The sequence below is a fragment of the Poecilia reticulata genome, linkage group LG19, assembly GCF_000633615.1.
Source record: "Poecilia reticulata strain Guanapo linkage group LG19, Guppy_female_1.0+MT, whole genome shotgun sequence".
Taxonomy (NCBI): Eukaryota; Metazoa; Chordata; class Actinopteri; order Cyprinodontiformes; family Poeciliidae; genus Poecilia; species Poecilia reticulata.
Window position 1 is genome coordinate 13,013,289 of NC_024349.1, and position 15,613 is coordinate 13,028,901.

General features: G+C 39.6%; 1 protein-coding gene across 1 annotated transcript in view; it reads right to left on the reverse strand.

The window, feature by feature from the left end:
* The window catches only part of dock1 (dedicator of cytokinesis 1), a 205,264-nt gene extending 191,629 nt beyond the window's left edge, over positions 1-13,635 (reverse strand). Inside the window, 1 exon segment of the mRNA XM_008437114.2 lies at positions 13,412-13,635. Coding sequence (XP_008435336.1) covers positions 13,412-13,454 — 43 coding nt within the window. The 5' untranslated portion in view covers positions 13,455-13,635.
* Positions 13,636-15,613: the final 1,978 nt, after the last annotated feature.

A 15,613-nucleotide genomic window follows, 5' to 3' on the forward strand; every position in this document is an offset into this window, starting at 1 on the left:
TTCTTTACCCAGTGGCACAAATGTTTGCAGCGCTTTTTCAAAAACTAGAATAGCTCAGAAAGAAAAATCAGCCTTTGCACAGAAATATGCACCAATTATTTCTTGCTCTGCTTTCCAACTCTCATGTAGCGAGGCTAAGGTAATTACCTTTAAGCGTTTAKAGAGAAACTCTAGAATTGACTCAGCAAGTTTACTTTGAAACACCTTCGCTGACATTCAGCCAACACGATGACTTMATCGGCGTGACTCGCAACTTTTATCACTTCACATCTGCTGCAATAAGAGGTGCAGACTGACAACAGGAAATGCTCGCAACCTGTTCTTCACTGCTGCTATTTATAATCTTGTACTGGTGGCCGTGTCTTACCGAAACAGATGTCGCATACATTCCTGAAAGACCTGAGTGTTGTTGCAATGAAATAGCTTTCCAGAGACAGCTGGAAAATTGTTAAATACAGTAACGCTAATCCTAAACTCTAATATGTTGCTTCATTACCGGCATACCTCTGCTGAATTTTAAAAACTAAGCACAAGTGCAAAATTCGCTATTTTAAATTGCTGGGATAGTTGAGGGTAATTAACCAACACTATAATCCACTGAAGCTCTTTCTCTCACATAGCGGCTGAGTTGGTCACCCAGGGAAACAAAGAACCAATGTTGCATTTGGCCTTAAGATTAATTTGGACCTCGGAAGTTGAAATCGCCAGTGACTATGCTCTCTGTGCATGTCAAAAGAACTGCATGTCTAACCACAATGTACAGACAACTAACACCACCACCAGCCGCCTTCTTAAGAAGACATGATATTAATAGCAGTCTAACTAATTCCCATGATTTTGCCACTAAAGAGACACAAATTTGAAACCTAAACTGATGGGTATAGAAGTGCAYCTTAATACCCTTCAATATAATTGAAAGCTAGCCCACATATTGAAAAGGTAATTCACCTTAATAATGCTGTTATTTYGAGTGCATATACGGTGCATTGCAAGAACATACTTTTTAATAGGCCAAATATTTCAAATGTATTTATTTAGAGAKGATTTTCATTAGCTTTAAATGATTAACAGAATAGAAATAACTCAGAAAWACATATCACTGAGTCACTTTTTTTATTGAAGAAATGAACAGCTTGATTTTATTCAATTTTTCAAGATGCAGCTGTAATTGGATCATCTATAATCAAAAGCAACRTTGCCATGTTTGCAGAGCTTTATCCTATTTCTTTTCTTTTGAAACCTCAGTGGTTACATTGGCAGCACAAAGATAATGCGTGTGGTTTCTGTGGGATCTTTAGACGACTTGCTGGTTTCTTACATTGTGTTTATGGTGTATATATATATAAGCACACACACACACACATTAGATCTTAAAACAAAAATGGGGAACCTGATGAGCATAACTGCTGCACGCAAATATTTAAATTTGCAAAGAGGAGTACTCGTGGAAGGGGTGATGGACCCATGAAAATCCAATCTGTTCACCTATTTTTTTWAATAAAATTAAATTTACATTTCAGTGACATCTGCGAGACAACTTCATTTAAGTCCCTTAAGGTTGTTCACAAAGTAGACCTGCCAGTCACTGAAATCCAAAAGTGCCTCTTGAGTCTCTGAGCTGCAAGGTTCTGACTTTTTCTAAGTATTTAGCTAGGCACACACACACACACACACACAAGATACAAAAAACACACAAAAGGCCATTTCATCAAATGCCAGGCTTCATGAAGGGCCGTCTCCTGCTGCATGCAGGCGTCCCTCGCTCGTCTGCAACGACAATCAATGACTGACACCTCAATTACAAGTCTCCACAACAACCGATGGGACATTTTAAAGGTGACAAATGCAACGTTAATATGGACTGCTGCTAATATTGGGGTTGACATTTGTATAATCTGAGCAGCTCGGTGCTGTTAAGCCCTGTGATTTTCRTTGTGCATGAGTCTCGACATTAGAGGACTCAAAACCAATACAGCAAAATACGAAAATTTAACTGAGGACATTTATATAAGTAAAATAAACAGGCTGCGTGGACAGTTTATAACRTTTTGCTTGTTGATGCCATTGGTAATTACATTTAAAGCCTGTATACTCCATTATTCCCACTAGTTTACAGCTAGGTATTGCCTTTTGAAGTACTACTGAAGTAAAAAAAAAAGAAAAAAAGTGGGTCATAATCAATAGGTAGCAACTGTGATAATGTAACTGAAAAAATATATTTGTTTTCTTATTACAGTGCATTATTATTAATGTAGTTCTACATTAATACACTTAGAGTAGATATTATCAGGGAAGGCTGATAGTGTTTTATATTGACAGTAGCAAAGGTTTTCAGACTGATTAGTGAGCAAAGGTCACCAGATAGGAAACAACGTTATTCAGAGGACCGTATGTAATATTTATAGACGCCACTATTAAATGCTTGTCGTCTATTTCAGTTGCTAACACAGATGATTAGTATTTCTTGTAAAACTATATTTGCAGGCATAAAACAGTTCTTGTAAAGCAGGTTTTCAACATTTTAAAACAAAACAATATTAGCGAGTTGACATTTTAAACTTAATGCTCCTCAATTTATATCAGAAACTAGTGCTGTTAGCATCACTAAATCAGTAGTTTCCTTATGTATTGCCTGGAGAATCTAGATATGTTAGCTATGAGGCCGTACCTTACCAAGHTCAGTGTGTCCCATGACRGTTTCAAAGAATGAAACTTTGTTTTACATAGTTCAACCATCTTGCTCTTCCTGACAGACTCAATCAACAGCAGCTGAAGTCTTGCATCATAACAGATAATTGATGTTTTAATCAGATAAATTCTTTTAACTATGTGCTTATTAATAAAAACATTAASAATGCTTACTTGTTAATGTTACATTGGGTAACTTTAAGTCTTCTCACAGCAACAACATCCACATCATAGGGTGAGGCTAAAAGTGCAATGCAGTAAAGTTCTACTTGGTCAAACTGACAAACTAATGGTTGAGACAGTAATATACAAAAATAAACAAATTTAAAAACTATAAAGTCGAAAGACTTATTTCYGTTTCTACTAAATAAATGCATGGCTATGTTTTGTCCTCGCATCACACAATGTGTTCAAACTTAGCGAGTGCAGTAACTAAAGGTGTTGCCTGTTTGAAGACTCTCACCTACTAATCTGAGYTTACTGCATCTAAATTATGCAGCAGCATATGCCTGCATCCGTGACCTTTGCTTCACTTTGACATGCTACACACCATTAACCATCTGTCAAGCGAGCCGGAGCAGCACAGCAGGATTCCCTTCAGACAAAGGCCCAAGCTGCTTGGAATGTCCACAATCGATGCCGAGGAAACCAGGGAGGACACCCGTCCAAACACCCGAGCGGGAAAGRCAGCCAACATGTCTCGCTGTCTTCTTGTCACACTGCATTTGTTCGTCTGACAATAAAGGAACACAGGGCCCTTTGTTGTTTGTCATAAAAGTTTACATACCTACAAATGTCAACTTTGACCACAGACACTATGCGGTGACACAGAGTCTGCCACCAATACAGAGACAATCAAGTCACATAAGCATTCAAAGCAAGTGGAAGGCYTTATTAGTCTACCTAAAGCAAATAAGATGCATCTTCCGCTTTCATCTTCCACAGATGATCATTCACCTTCAGGGCATGTTGGCTGAAATCAACATTGTTTACATATTTTGGGTTGTGACTTYGGGATGTGTGCCCACACCGAGCTTTTGGAGCTTGACACAAAAGTGTCCTAGCTTTGTCTCAGTGTTGAGCCAAGATAAAATACTGTGGAAGCACTTAGCTATGCACTGATTAAATAGGCCAGCTGTCATTTGTCTTAGCCACCATCTCACAGCAAGCCACTGGGAGCTGTACTATTAGAACTGCCTCACCGAGCAACACGGCCCGCAGTAAATATGTGATTCTCTTTCAGAATGAATAAACAGCAAAGTCACTCTGACCTCCAAAGGGAAAGGAAGAAGCATGATGATTTTATTGGAGTTTCTGGAAAAGGTAAATTAGGGCCATCTAATGGTTAAATATAGATTTAATTATGTTCATAATTGCCTTCTTATTATTTCAAGACTTTCACACAAATTTTGCACAGAGCATTTTACAAAAGTTTTGTCTTTAATGCAGATACATTTATTCAGTGGAGAAAAAAAATGAAATCTAAAATAAAGAAAATAATAGTTTTCAACTAAACAAGTGGCGATTAACACTTTATCTTTGTAAACTGATCAGAGCAAATTATTTATGTATGTTTTATATGACGTAACAAACACAATCACTTCAACTATCAACTTTTTAAAAGCTCAAGACMGCAGTAGTTTCAATTCGGCGATGTCATGCGTGTTGGTTTTAACATGGGTGCATACAAGTTATGATATTGTGGTAATTTTACTCAAGGTTATTATACAGAGGATCTCGTACCGTATCTGGTCAATAACTGAAGCACTGATGGGTTAAATGAGGRGAAGAATAGACCTGGATGAGCTGAGGTCTCATGGATCAAGGCTTCAGTATTCGAAAACAAATRATTTAACTCTGATGCACAAAGAYATAAAATTAGAATTAATGGTGTTGGCTGAGTTTTGTGAGTCTGGCTAACTGCTAAGTGATGAGACAGTCACACACTTCCCACTTATCAAGAGACACAGCTGTGGTGCACAACACCAGAAGGAAGGATGTGAGAGTCAAGAAAAAAAACAAAACAGACCGTCACACAGCTYTGTGGATCCGTTGCGCACTTCAGAAATACCAGACAAWCCCTGTGATCACTACAAAAATATAAGAATAAAGTTCTCCTCCTAGTGTTCAATGAGCGTCTTACCTTGTAATCAGATCTTAGYATAACTCGGAGGAAAAAAAAAAAAGCMGAGCYCCGTCAAGTTCTGTCAAGTCAACAACAAAGTTTATTCTGAGAAAGAGGGAACTCGGGGGTTTTCTTAAAAAGCTGCAGTGTTGCTGAAGCTGCTGTTGCTTCGTTAGATGTGATTTTAATAGACCGCAGCAGGGATTGCTTTCTCACCATCTCTTCTCTCATATTAGAGACGAGTCAACGTGAGATCTACTGATAACCTCGTTTAAAGGTGTTGGATTATTGGAGTACTGCATTGTTCACACTGAAATCTAAATCTTTATATCGGAAAATGTATAATATGATCTACCTGGTTTTATTTCTAACAGGAAAGCTACAAATGACAGATTGATTATGCGTCATCAATAAGATTTATTGTTTAATTTTTGACGCTGCCGTAAAAAAGTATTTACTCCACTACAATCGTTTCACACACAATGACAGCCGTCGTTGATGCACTCTTGGTGTAATTTTGATGGACTGGCCACTCCTGAGAAGGTCTACCAACTGCTCTTTGTTTTTTTGWTGTGCCTTAGGAAAGGCGTGAAAGTGTTTGCAGAACGATTATAACACGATATCAAGCTCAAAAATCTGTCAATTTCACCCTTTAAAAGGTTTCCAGAAATTGACATTAAGTTGGGGGGAAAATATAAGCAGCCTTTTGGCATCAAATGCCAGCAACATGTGGGGGAGGGGAATGTCTGTTCCATGTTGATTTTCCCCTGAGACAAGTTATTAGTGGAAAGCAGCCTAATAAAGATAGGAAAATATTTCACACGAAACTGCTTCAATCAGGGCTGTAAAGAAGAATAAAAGACGCAACGTAAGAAACATATGGTAGGAATTTTAGTAAGTAGCTGAGACGGCGCTTTAATTGCAGCCACATTTGTTAGTTTACTGCACTCGGGAGGTGGGAGCCAATTTTTTATTTTTTTATTTTTTTAAGAGTGCTGGGCAGGGTTCTAATAAAGCACTTTTGGCTCAATTCAAGAGACAGAGCGACTGCATCTCTGTTTTCTGCTCCCAATGTGTCACTCACCGGTAACCTATTCCAAGAGAAAGCTCTCCGAAGTTGTCAGCTCCAAGTTTAAAATGGGAATCATAGCAACAAGGGTCCTGAAATTTAGATCCAAGTGTGTGTTCTTGTGTGACCGACTGTCCTTTCAGATAAGCCACCACTCTGTGATTTGACCCCCCCAGGAAGCATTTCCTCCTAGGCTAAATCTTAAACGATGGTGGGGGGAAAAAAACTCCGCATTTCCTGTTCTGAGTCGGTATTTTAATAGATTTCCTCGTGTTAAACTTCAGAGAGAAGAGAAAAGGTGTTAGGAATTTCTCACAGGCAATCTGTGCTTAAGTCTCAAAACTGACGTGTTGATTCAGTTAAATCATCTTTAAGCTTTCCCTGGGTTCTCCTTCTAGAGCTACAACTCTCTGAAGTCTCTCTTAAGGAACAGCAACATGCTGATGAAACAGAATTAATGAGGCAACATTTGAAATTAGCATCAAAAAGTATTTCCGGTAAATTCATCACAGAAGCCCGACAGAGCAAGACAGATCTCCTCGGGGGCCTTGTTGAGTCATTTTAGGGATGCCACAAGAATAACTAAACATCAAAAACCTKGATCTCCCTAATTTATGCTTAGCTGTTGGGTATTTGTCAAGAAATAAAAATCTGCAAAGACAAATGAGAAACTCCTTTTTAAGGAATGGCCTTCATTGCTTTTCTGTGCTGATCTCACAAAAAAGACTAAATAAACTSGGGCCGAAACCGAACCGGAAGTTGAAGCTAAAACAAAGCGTCTGTCAAGTTCAAGTTTTAAGTCCTAACTTCCCCAGGTTAATGTACAAGACAGACACTGATAAAACTAAAACGTAAGTTTGAGTCTCTGCAACATCCTCAAATTGTTTTTCTTTAAAAAAGAAACGTTTTGTCCTCTTCTGCTGAATTAATGTAACATGCATATTGTTGTTATAATAATGCAATTTATTTTTTGCAATATTTATTTTTGATAAATAAATAAATATTCACTAAATATAGTAGAAATTTACCGGTCGATCTACGTTCCCACCCTCATCTATGGTCATGAGCTTTGGGTCATGACCGAAAGAACGAGATCACGGGTACAAGCGGCCGAAATGAGTTTCCTCCGCAGGGCGGCTGGGCTCTCCCTTAGAGATAGGGTGAGAAGCTCGGTCATCCGGGAGGGACTCAGAGTAGAGCCGCTGCTCCTCCACGTCGAGAGGAGCCAGTTGAGGTGGCTCGGGCATCTGGTAAGGATGCCTCCTGGACGCCTCCCTGGTGAGGTGTTCCGGGCACGTCCCACCGGGAGGAGGCCTCAGGGAAGACCCAGGACACGCTGGAGGGATTACGTCTCTCGGCTGGCCTGAGAACGCCTTGGGATTCCCCCGGAGGAGCTGGAAGAAGTGGCTGGGGAGAGGGAAGTCTGGGCCTCCCTTCTGAAGCTGCTGCCCCCGCGACCCGACCCCGGATAAGCGGAAGAAAATGGATGGATGGATGGATAGTAGAAATATATTTTCATAATAATGAAATAAACAGCAACCAGAGCCTGATATGAAGGCTTCTAGAAGCAATACACATTCAAGTTTAAAAGTAGAGCTGCACAAAAATACTGTATCGAATCATACATGCCAGTGCAGTACACAATGGACTGCGTGGGTCCAATATTTGGGAGGCCATAATATTATATCTGTTATGCATTTATGCACTTGGTCGAGGAAAGAAACTCAGAAGTTGCATTTATCACCAATCTAAGCTCTTATCTGTCACATCTCAGTTCTTCCAGCTGCTCACTACTTTTYCTTTGGCAGCTCTGTATTCTTTGTCTGATGTCAGATATTTCCACTATCCCTACCCCTGGCCATGTCCAACCGTTTCCACCTTTTTAGTCTGACCTCGTCACAGAACTGCTAAACCTAAGCTTTCCCTTTAACATACTCGTTTGTAATTCTCTCCACTTTGATTACATCCTCTTTCATCTTCACTTCCCTTCATCATAAAAGCCATAAATCATAAAAATCCCTCACCCTCAGCTATCCTTCTGTCACAAATTACCTCTGACAATCATCTCCACCCACTGCTTCCTTCCAGCACTCTCTTCTTCGCCTSTCTCATATAGCGCCCTTTGCTTTGGACAGTACTTAAGCTCACCGAAGTTCATTAAGCTGCATTGTTCCACTTGCCTTTCTCTTATTCCCCAGCCACGTATTCTTCAGAATACACCAACCTCCACAAGTGCAAGCTCCATTCCACCTGCTTCCTACTTCAATACAGATCGCAAAGTCGTCTGCAAACAACATAATGCCACGGCGACACCAAATTCAACTCGTCTGTCAAGCAGTTAATCATCACTGTAAAAAAAATTATAATAATCAAATCGAGATCAAGCCTAATTAGCAACTTGGCAAACAGGAAAAACACACCATTAATCATTCTGATGGATCAACTAAAGAAAGTTTTTAGCCTTTTTCCAAAATTGCAAGTCTCTGTGACGTGAATGCTGAGCTCAGCCTATTTTTATTTGCCTTCTGGAATTATTGACACATACTTTATTTCTACTTCAAGAATAAGTTAATAGAGTTAATTATTTATCATAAAATAAACTTGATAATCCAATGACACTCCCCAAATGAAATAAAACCCTCCAGGTTCTGACACAGAGATATCCAGCTCTGGAAAAAGTGCAGAGCCTACTGCACTGAACCCCATTGAAAACCTCAAGTTTATTCCACCAAATGTTGATTTCTGAACTCCTCCTAAATTAAAACATTAGTATTGTAGTTTCTAATAGAATGTACTTGTTTTCTTTGCATTCTTTGACATCTTAAAACGCTGCATCTTTTTCATTATTTTGACCATTTCTCATTGTCTGCAAATAAATGCTAAATTTTTGCTTGGAATTTCATAGACATGTTGTTAGTACACAAGAGAATAAAAGAACAATGTTCATTCTACTCAAAACACAGTGGCGCAACTACACATTATTCAGGTGGATGCGAAAACATAGATCAGCGCACCCCCCTGAGGCGACGATACGTGAAGGGTAAAACTCGCTACATTTACCTCGTTATGTGCGCGAGGTGAAAGAACATAAGGAACGCTGAAGTGTATGGGAAAACATCATCGGCGCGCCGCCCCCACCAGACGGGGTTTTGGCGCCCCCTCTGGTGCTGCGCCCCTATGCATTGCATACCCTGCATACCCACTTTTTGCGCCACTGCTCAAACATATACCTATAAGAAGTAAAATTAGAGAAACAGATCATTTTAAGTGGCCTCTTAGTTTTTCTCCAGAGCTGTAAATGTGCAAAAACCAAGATTCTTGATCAGTGCTCACTAACTTTTTTTTTTTTGTTTTTGCACAACCATCACATCAACTATTTTTAAAAGAAAACATTCAACAGCAAATCAAGCTAATCAATTTAGGGTTTTTGTTTTTTTTCACCATGATAATAAACACAATWCACKTAGTAGACAGCCAGCAGTAATTATTTTCAGCACATCTGCAAAATGACTTAAAAAGAGGGGTTTTTTCCACCTCCACCAACAAAGCCATTTGGCCCATTATGAGAGCATTTTAAGTGGAAAGATAAAAAAAAAAAAAAAGTTTTGCTGAAACAGAAATAGATGCAGATAGAGCACTGACAGCCACAMAGGCCTCACAGAGTGCTCATTAGCACTCCTCGGTCAACACATGAAGTATTAAAAGTGCATCAGCTGTGCACCCTACCAGTCCTCTCCAACCATGATGTGGCAGCAGCTTTTCTTTCATCTAATGAGTCATCCCACGACTGCATTCAGCGAGCCCACCGAGGTTTTTCTCCAATATTTTTTTTTTTTTGAGGGAAAGTCAACTTTTTAATTTGCAAGAGAACGGTGAGAGGGGAAATCATTAGCATCGGTTCTTCATTTTCACACACACACACACACACACACGGGTTCAACACGGCACAAACCGGATCGGAAACACCGGAGCTCGTTTAAAAGCTGCAGTCAAAGGTTCAGTTTCACCTGCTGAAATCTCCATCAGTCAGCATCAGCACCCGTCTGTCGGCTGCAAACCTTCACTAATGGACACAAAAAAAAAAGGGCTCAGCGTGGCTGCAGTGGCATGAAGTGCAAGCATTCAAATTAACCAACGTGCTGCTGCGGAACCAAACCTTACAAGAAAAACGTTTTCAAATGGATGAAGGTTTCCTTCCTGTGGGATTCCCAGAAGAACCACGTGAAGCTCCATCACGCTATTGTTTGAATGTGTAACATACCACTTTTGGAATGTCTGACAGATTATTTCAGTATCCCCTTTCACACTCTCTTTTACAAGGCCATCAAAATTCAACACACCAACCAGTGTGTCTCTCAGATAATAGACGCAAACACTCCTGCCCATCTTTCGTTTTATCGGAGTGCTTTATGAGGTTGCTCCTTCACATACATTCCTGTAAACGGTGCAGAGGTGTTTATTGCACAAATCCAGAGGACCGTGCAAATACTCAGAGGGGGATATTAACTGCATAAGTCCTTGAGATAAAAGCTGGAGAAAAATGTGTCGTCGTTGTCGGAATATATAAAACGCCATTTTTAAGCACAAACAGTGATGCTCAAGTGTTTCCACATATCAAGAGAAATGCGATTCTCCCCGATGCTTTTGTTTGACTGTTTACAATATTTTTGCTCCAGTCATTTATGCTTTTTCCGTCCTAGGAAGCAAAGTAGTTAGGATCCAAATTGCCAATATAAATGTCAATCTTCTTCATATCACACTTTAAACAAATAAAATCGCACCAAAATGCAATGATTATTTAGAGCAGGGGTGTCAAACTCCAGTCCTCGAGGGCCGGTGTCCTGCAACTTTTAGAAGTACCTCTGCTGCACCACACCTGAATAGAATAATTAGGTCATTAGCAAGGCTCTGGAGAACTGAGGAGGTAATTAAGCCATTTGATTCAGGTGTTTTGTACCTGTGGCACATCTAAAAACTGCAGGACAGCGGCCCTTCAGGACTGGAGTTTGACACCCCTGATTTAGAGTATCATCGGCAAAGCAGTTGACTGGGATATGGTACCTCCTAAAGAACCCAACAGTAACATAATAAGGAAACTACCATGGGGCCTAAAACAGAGCAACAGTTGACCCACTGGGTCAGAGAAATGCATGCCCAGTTAGGCCAATGCACAATAATACCTTTAATGTCATTATACCAATTAATCCATTATAAAATGATGTTCTGAATTACAGTGTCAAAAGTGGTACAAAGTTGTCTGAGAGAGTAAATCTGGTCCGTAGGAACAAAGAGGTTGAGGACCCCTGATTAAGGTTTGACAGAATAGAATTATCCATTTTYCATTATTTCTCTAATATCAGGACATCTACAACACATACCAATATCTCCCTCAAAACTGCCAGAGTTTGGAATCTTTTAAAGTTCCACTGTAATTTTTATTCATCTTCTTTTGACCCCCATTGATTGCAAAGTGCTGCCAACAAAGTATGCAGCGTTTGCAATACATTTATTATATTAGACAGTTGATTGAACTGCTGTGATCCTTTATGGGCTCTACTGTTTAAAATGCACAGAAAGCAATAAAATAAATTCATGTTTTACTGCAGGAGTATAATTTGATACTTTTTCCCTAATTTTGACAAGCCCAACCCTTAGTTTGAGCAAAACGTATTCAGTGCAGAAAAAAGTACTATGTTTAATAGTTCTTCTAAAAAATAAAAAGAAATTACAGGCAGATGAGAGACAGAAGCCCATTTCTTTTAGCACAGCAAAAAGCGCCATGTTGGGGCCAACATATCTGCAAAACAACTATGAGATGCTATCAGCATGCAAACTGATTGTTTATACCAGAAAATTGGCTTCTTCTTCTACCATCACAAACATAAACTTTATGTAAACTTTCCTGGGACAACAGGGTATTTCTGACTGTTTATATGTCAGTGCTGTACATTCCTGCTGTCAACAGTTGACAACTTGACAAACAGAAAATGCTTTGAGAGGTTTTCCCTGATTAGAGACTTCCCCTCCTTTAACAGGAAACCACCTCCGTCACTGCTGTGCATCCCTTACACCTGGATCACGGGCCAGCTGACTGCTAAGGAAGTGATCCAGGAATGCCTCAGCGGTTAGTAAGCTAACAAAAAGTCATGATGTGCCTTCAAAGTTTTGTTTCCGGTTACAACCAGAAACTTTTGGGAATTGATGTGACAGACCCACACAACACAGTGCACATTTTACTAAAACAATCTGTAAAGAATTTTTTTAATTTATGGTGGCAGCATCATCCTGTGGGAGTGCCTATGGCCAGAAAGGAACAAGGATCCCAACTGCATTGACGGGAAGAAGAAAGCCTGCTGGAAGCCGAAAATGGCTTACAATCTCAAAGAAGGCCAGCTATGGACAATTACGAAGTTGAGCTCAAAACATTTCAAAACATTTATTTGTCGGGATGGCCCACTCAAAGTCCAGACTTATATCCAGTCAAGAATCTGTGGCAAAACCTAAAAGTAGGTTTTCACAGGCTCTCGCCATTCAGCATGACTCCAACACAGAAAATGTTCCATCTGTATATTTGCAAAGCTGCATTTCAAGATGATTCGAAAAAATTAAAAATAAAAAAAAACATTTAGTGAGTCGAATAAAAATGCTCACAATTTCTTTATTGTATAAGAAAGAGGGGGAATAGTATCATTTACTTCATTTTTACAATCATACACGCTTATATATTTATCCACTGTAACATGACAAACTGTGTAATACTTTTTGTCTATAATTATGTTTATATAGGAAAATAATAGGCATCATTTTAACCTATAATCAACGTGTTTCTGGCTGCTGCTGGGTAGCTTTAATCTGGGATTGTCTACCCGCGCGCTGACGGTAAACTCCGAAAAAAGCACAGCAATAAATCACGGCTTTTTCCATGTAAATAAACATTTACACAAGTGATAAATAGCATGGTCCGTTTTTAGCTGGACTCTTCCGTGTACAGCTCACTAGCAACAGAAACAGCTATTACGAGTCCAGATATCCCAAAGGAGAGCCAAGTTTTCCGACCAAGTCGCAAAGCGTTTGAGCAAGCGGAAGAATTAAAGGAGCAATCGCAAACTATGTCTTGAGTGTTGGGCAGGGCTACCAGTCAACAGACCTAAACAGCTACAAATAACGAGCAGCCTCTTACTAGGAATGGGTCATTTGTAGCAAATCGAGGCCCCAACAACACAGGAAACAGCGCTGAAACTAGGCGCGCCTCTAACAATTCCCAATCCACACTCTTCCCCACAGAAGACGCACATTCCTTGTTCTGCGTTTCAGGCGAACTAGCGGGAAAACTCTTGATTTGCATTCCTCCAGTTCAGGCACATTTCTACCTGAAACACTCCCACGCCGCCTTAACAGAGCCCCTCAGCCGGCCGCTTTCTAATCCAGTTTCCCCACCACCACCACCATAACTTGTCCAGTGAATCTGATAGAAGAGCAGAGGGCTAGAGCGAGCTAGCGATGGGAGCATGCAAGTTTTTGTTACGTACCAACTCCATACTTTTCCTTCTTTGAGGGCACCCAGCGAGACATCCTCAGAGTCGAGGCTTGGCTTCCTCGAGTTTTGTCCTGTGTCGCCTGTTTAGAAAACGTCAAACGGGCGTTTGTTTTTGACTTCAAAACAGACTTTTTTTTTTTCCTCCCCTCAGTTTTCTCTGAGCTTTGGGGAGCTGCTCCGAGCAGCCATTTTCCAACAGTGACAGGACGCTCCGCAAGGGGGAGGAAGGGAACACAACTTTTTCACTCAGTAGGCGTTCAGGCAGAAGGCATCCTGCTCGACTTGTACTGCTCTGAAAAGTGTGACTGAAACTGCATGACTGAAAACATGAGCAAATAATCGTTGCTCTTAACATTGTTTCATAGACATGCAGTGTTATGCATGTGTGACTTCATCACACTAAATTAAAGTATCAAAAAAAGATCAAAAAGATGTAATATTTTAATACAAAAATTAAATCCATATGTTATAGAATTTCACACAGTGAAAATGTTCAAATATTTATTTCTAAAACCAACTGCAAGAGTATATTTCTCAAATGTGACTCTGACCCTAGTGTGCTGTATCCAAAGAAGTGAATGGAAAGTTTGGTGGAAGGACACGCACCATGTATAATTGCAGTCCTTGAGAGGATTGCCATACAAAGTCCATTTAAAAGTGTTTTGGGAATCTTACAAGGCTAAGACAATGGCTGGAGTTGGTGGTTCCACAGCCAACACACTAAAACATTTGCAGGACAGGAGCTATAACTACTGGATTTATAATAAGCCACACTTGAAACAAACAAAACATCAGCAGCACATTCACCAGATTAATGAGAAAGGTGCCTGGAAAGTTGTGCCACCTCACAAAAACCTCAAATTCTGTTTATCACTTAAACTGCTCTCATAATGGGGCACATCATGTATACCAGTGAACCTTTGTCGATGTTATTGACACAAAACAATTTAGAACTAGATCTGTAGGCACTCTGTTGGCAGCTTGTTCAAGATAAAAAACTGTGCACAGTCATTTAGCTAAATGCATATGAACAAACAGAACAGATGTAAACAAGTAATATGCTACAAAAATTAGACAAAATTACTCACAAAGAGTTAAGAGATGGAAATGTGCTATACAGCAGATGAAGGATTATAATTCTTTCAGGTCTTTTGTTGGTTCTGTCGTGGATTTATCTCAGTTGTTTTTTTTTAAAGAAATACCTTCAGATTTGTTTAATCTTCTGTAGATAGCTTTTTTTTCCAACTCTGACACTTTTCAATTCAAGTTAATACCACACAATATTCAGCGACTAACWGATAGTGGGGAGAGAAAAAAAACAACCAAAGTGCAAAGAAAACTTTGAAACACTTTCAGACACTGAATTAGAATGCATAGAGCATACACCAATATCTGACTTCTCTGGTGTGAAGCCGGCAGAGTAGAGGAATCCAAGCGAGCCTGTTATCTCCTGAGCCAATAAGGGATTTCTCTCCTGTGATTTGCTAAACAAACCTTAAGAAAGATGCACCTGGTCCACACATTTGAATTCATTCATCTTTATTCATCTGGTTTGCAGAATGGATAACCCTACTGGGTCCATCCTGTGCKTCACTGAAGTCTCTCAGCTGCATGACCTTCACACCCTCACTTGCTGTGTTGGTGTTTTTCCAGTAGAGGGCGWWACTACTTTCAAAATTACTCTGACGAGGCATAGCATTATTACCACTGGCAGGTGAAGGGAACAACAAACAGCTAAGACAGTAATTGTTTATGTCCCTGAGAGATTAAGGTTTTAAGTAATCTTTTAAAGTGATCAATGATTGTTCTAACTTTTTAGAGTCCCATCTTGAATCTGATGGAATATCTGTTGAGGAAGAGTGATTAGAGTGATGATAAGGAGGCCTTCTAATCTCAAAAACTTCTAGCTCATCACCAAAAATAAATAATGAAAATAATTCCTGAATGCCATTTGTTTGTATTATTGAGGAGGGTGTTAATATGTTCCAACAAGCCTTATTTTATTAAATGTTGGCAAAAACAGATTTAATTTGACATCTTGGTTGAATTAAAATGATTTAAAACAACCTYTTTTGAAGATTTAAATAATGTTTTGGTTAACTTTTGTTGCTTTATYAACCCATTGCCACATGGTTCCTTTTCAAAAGCTCTCAGGGAAATAATTGCATCTTTTTTATGAGCCCATGTACATTCT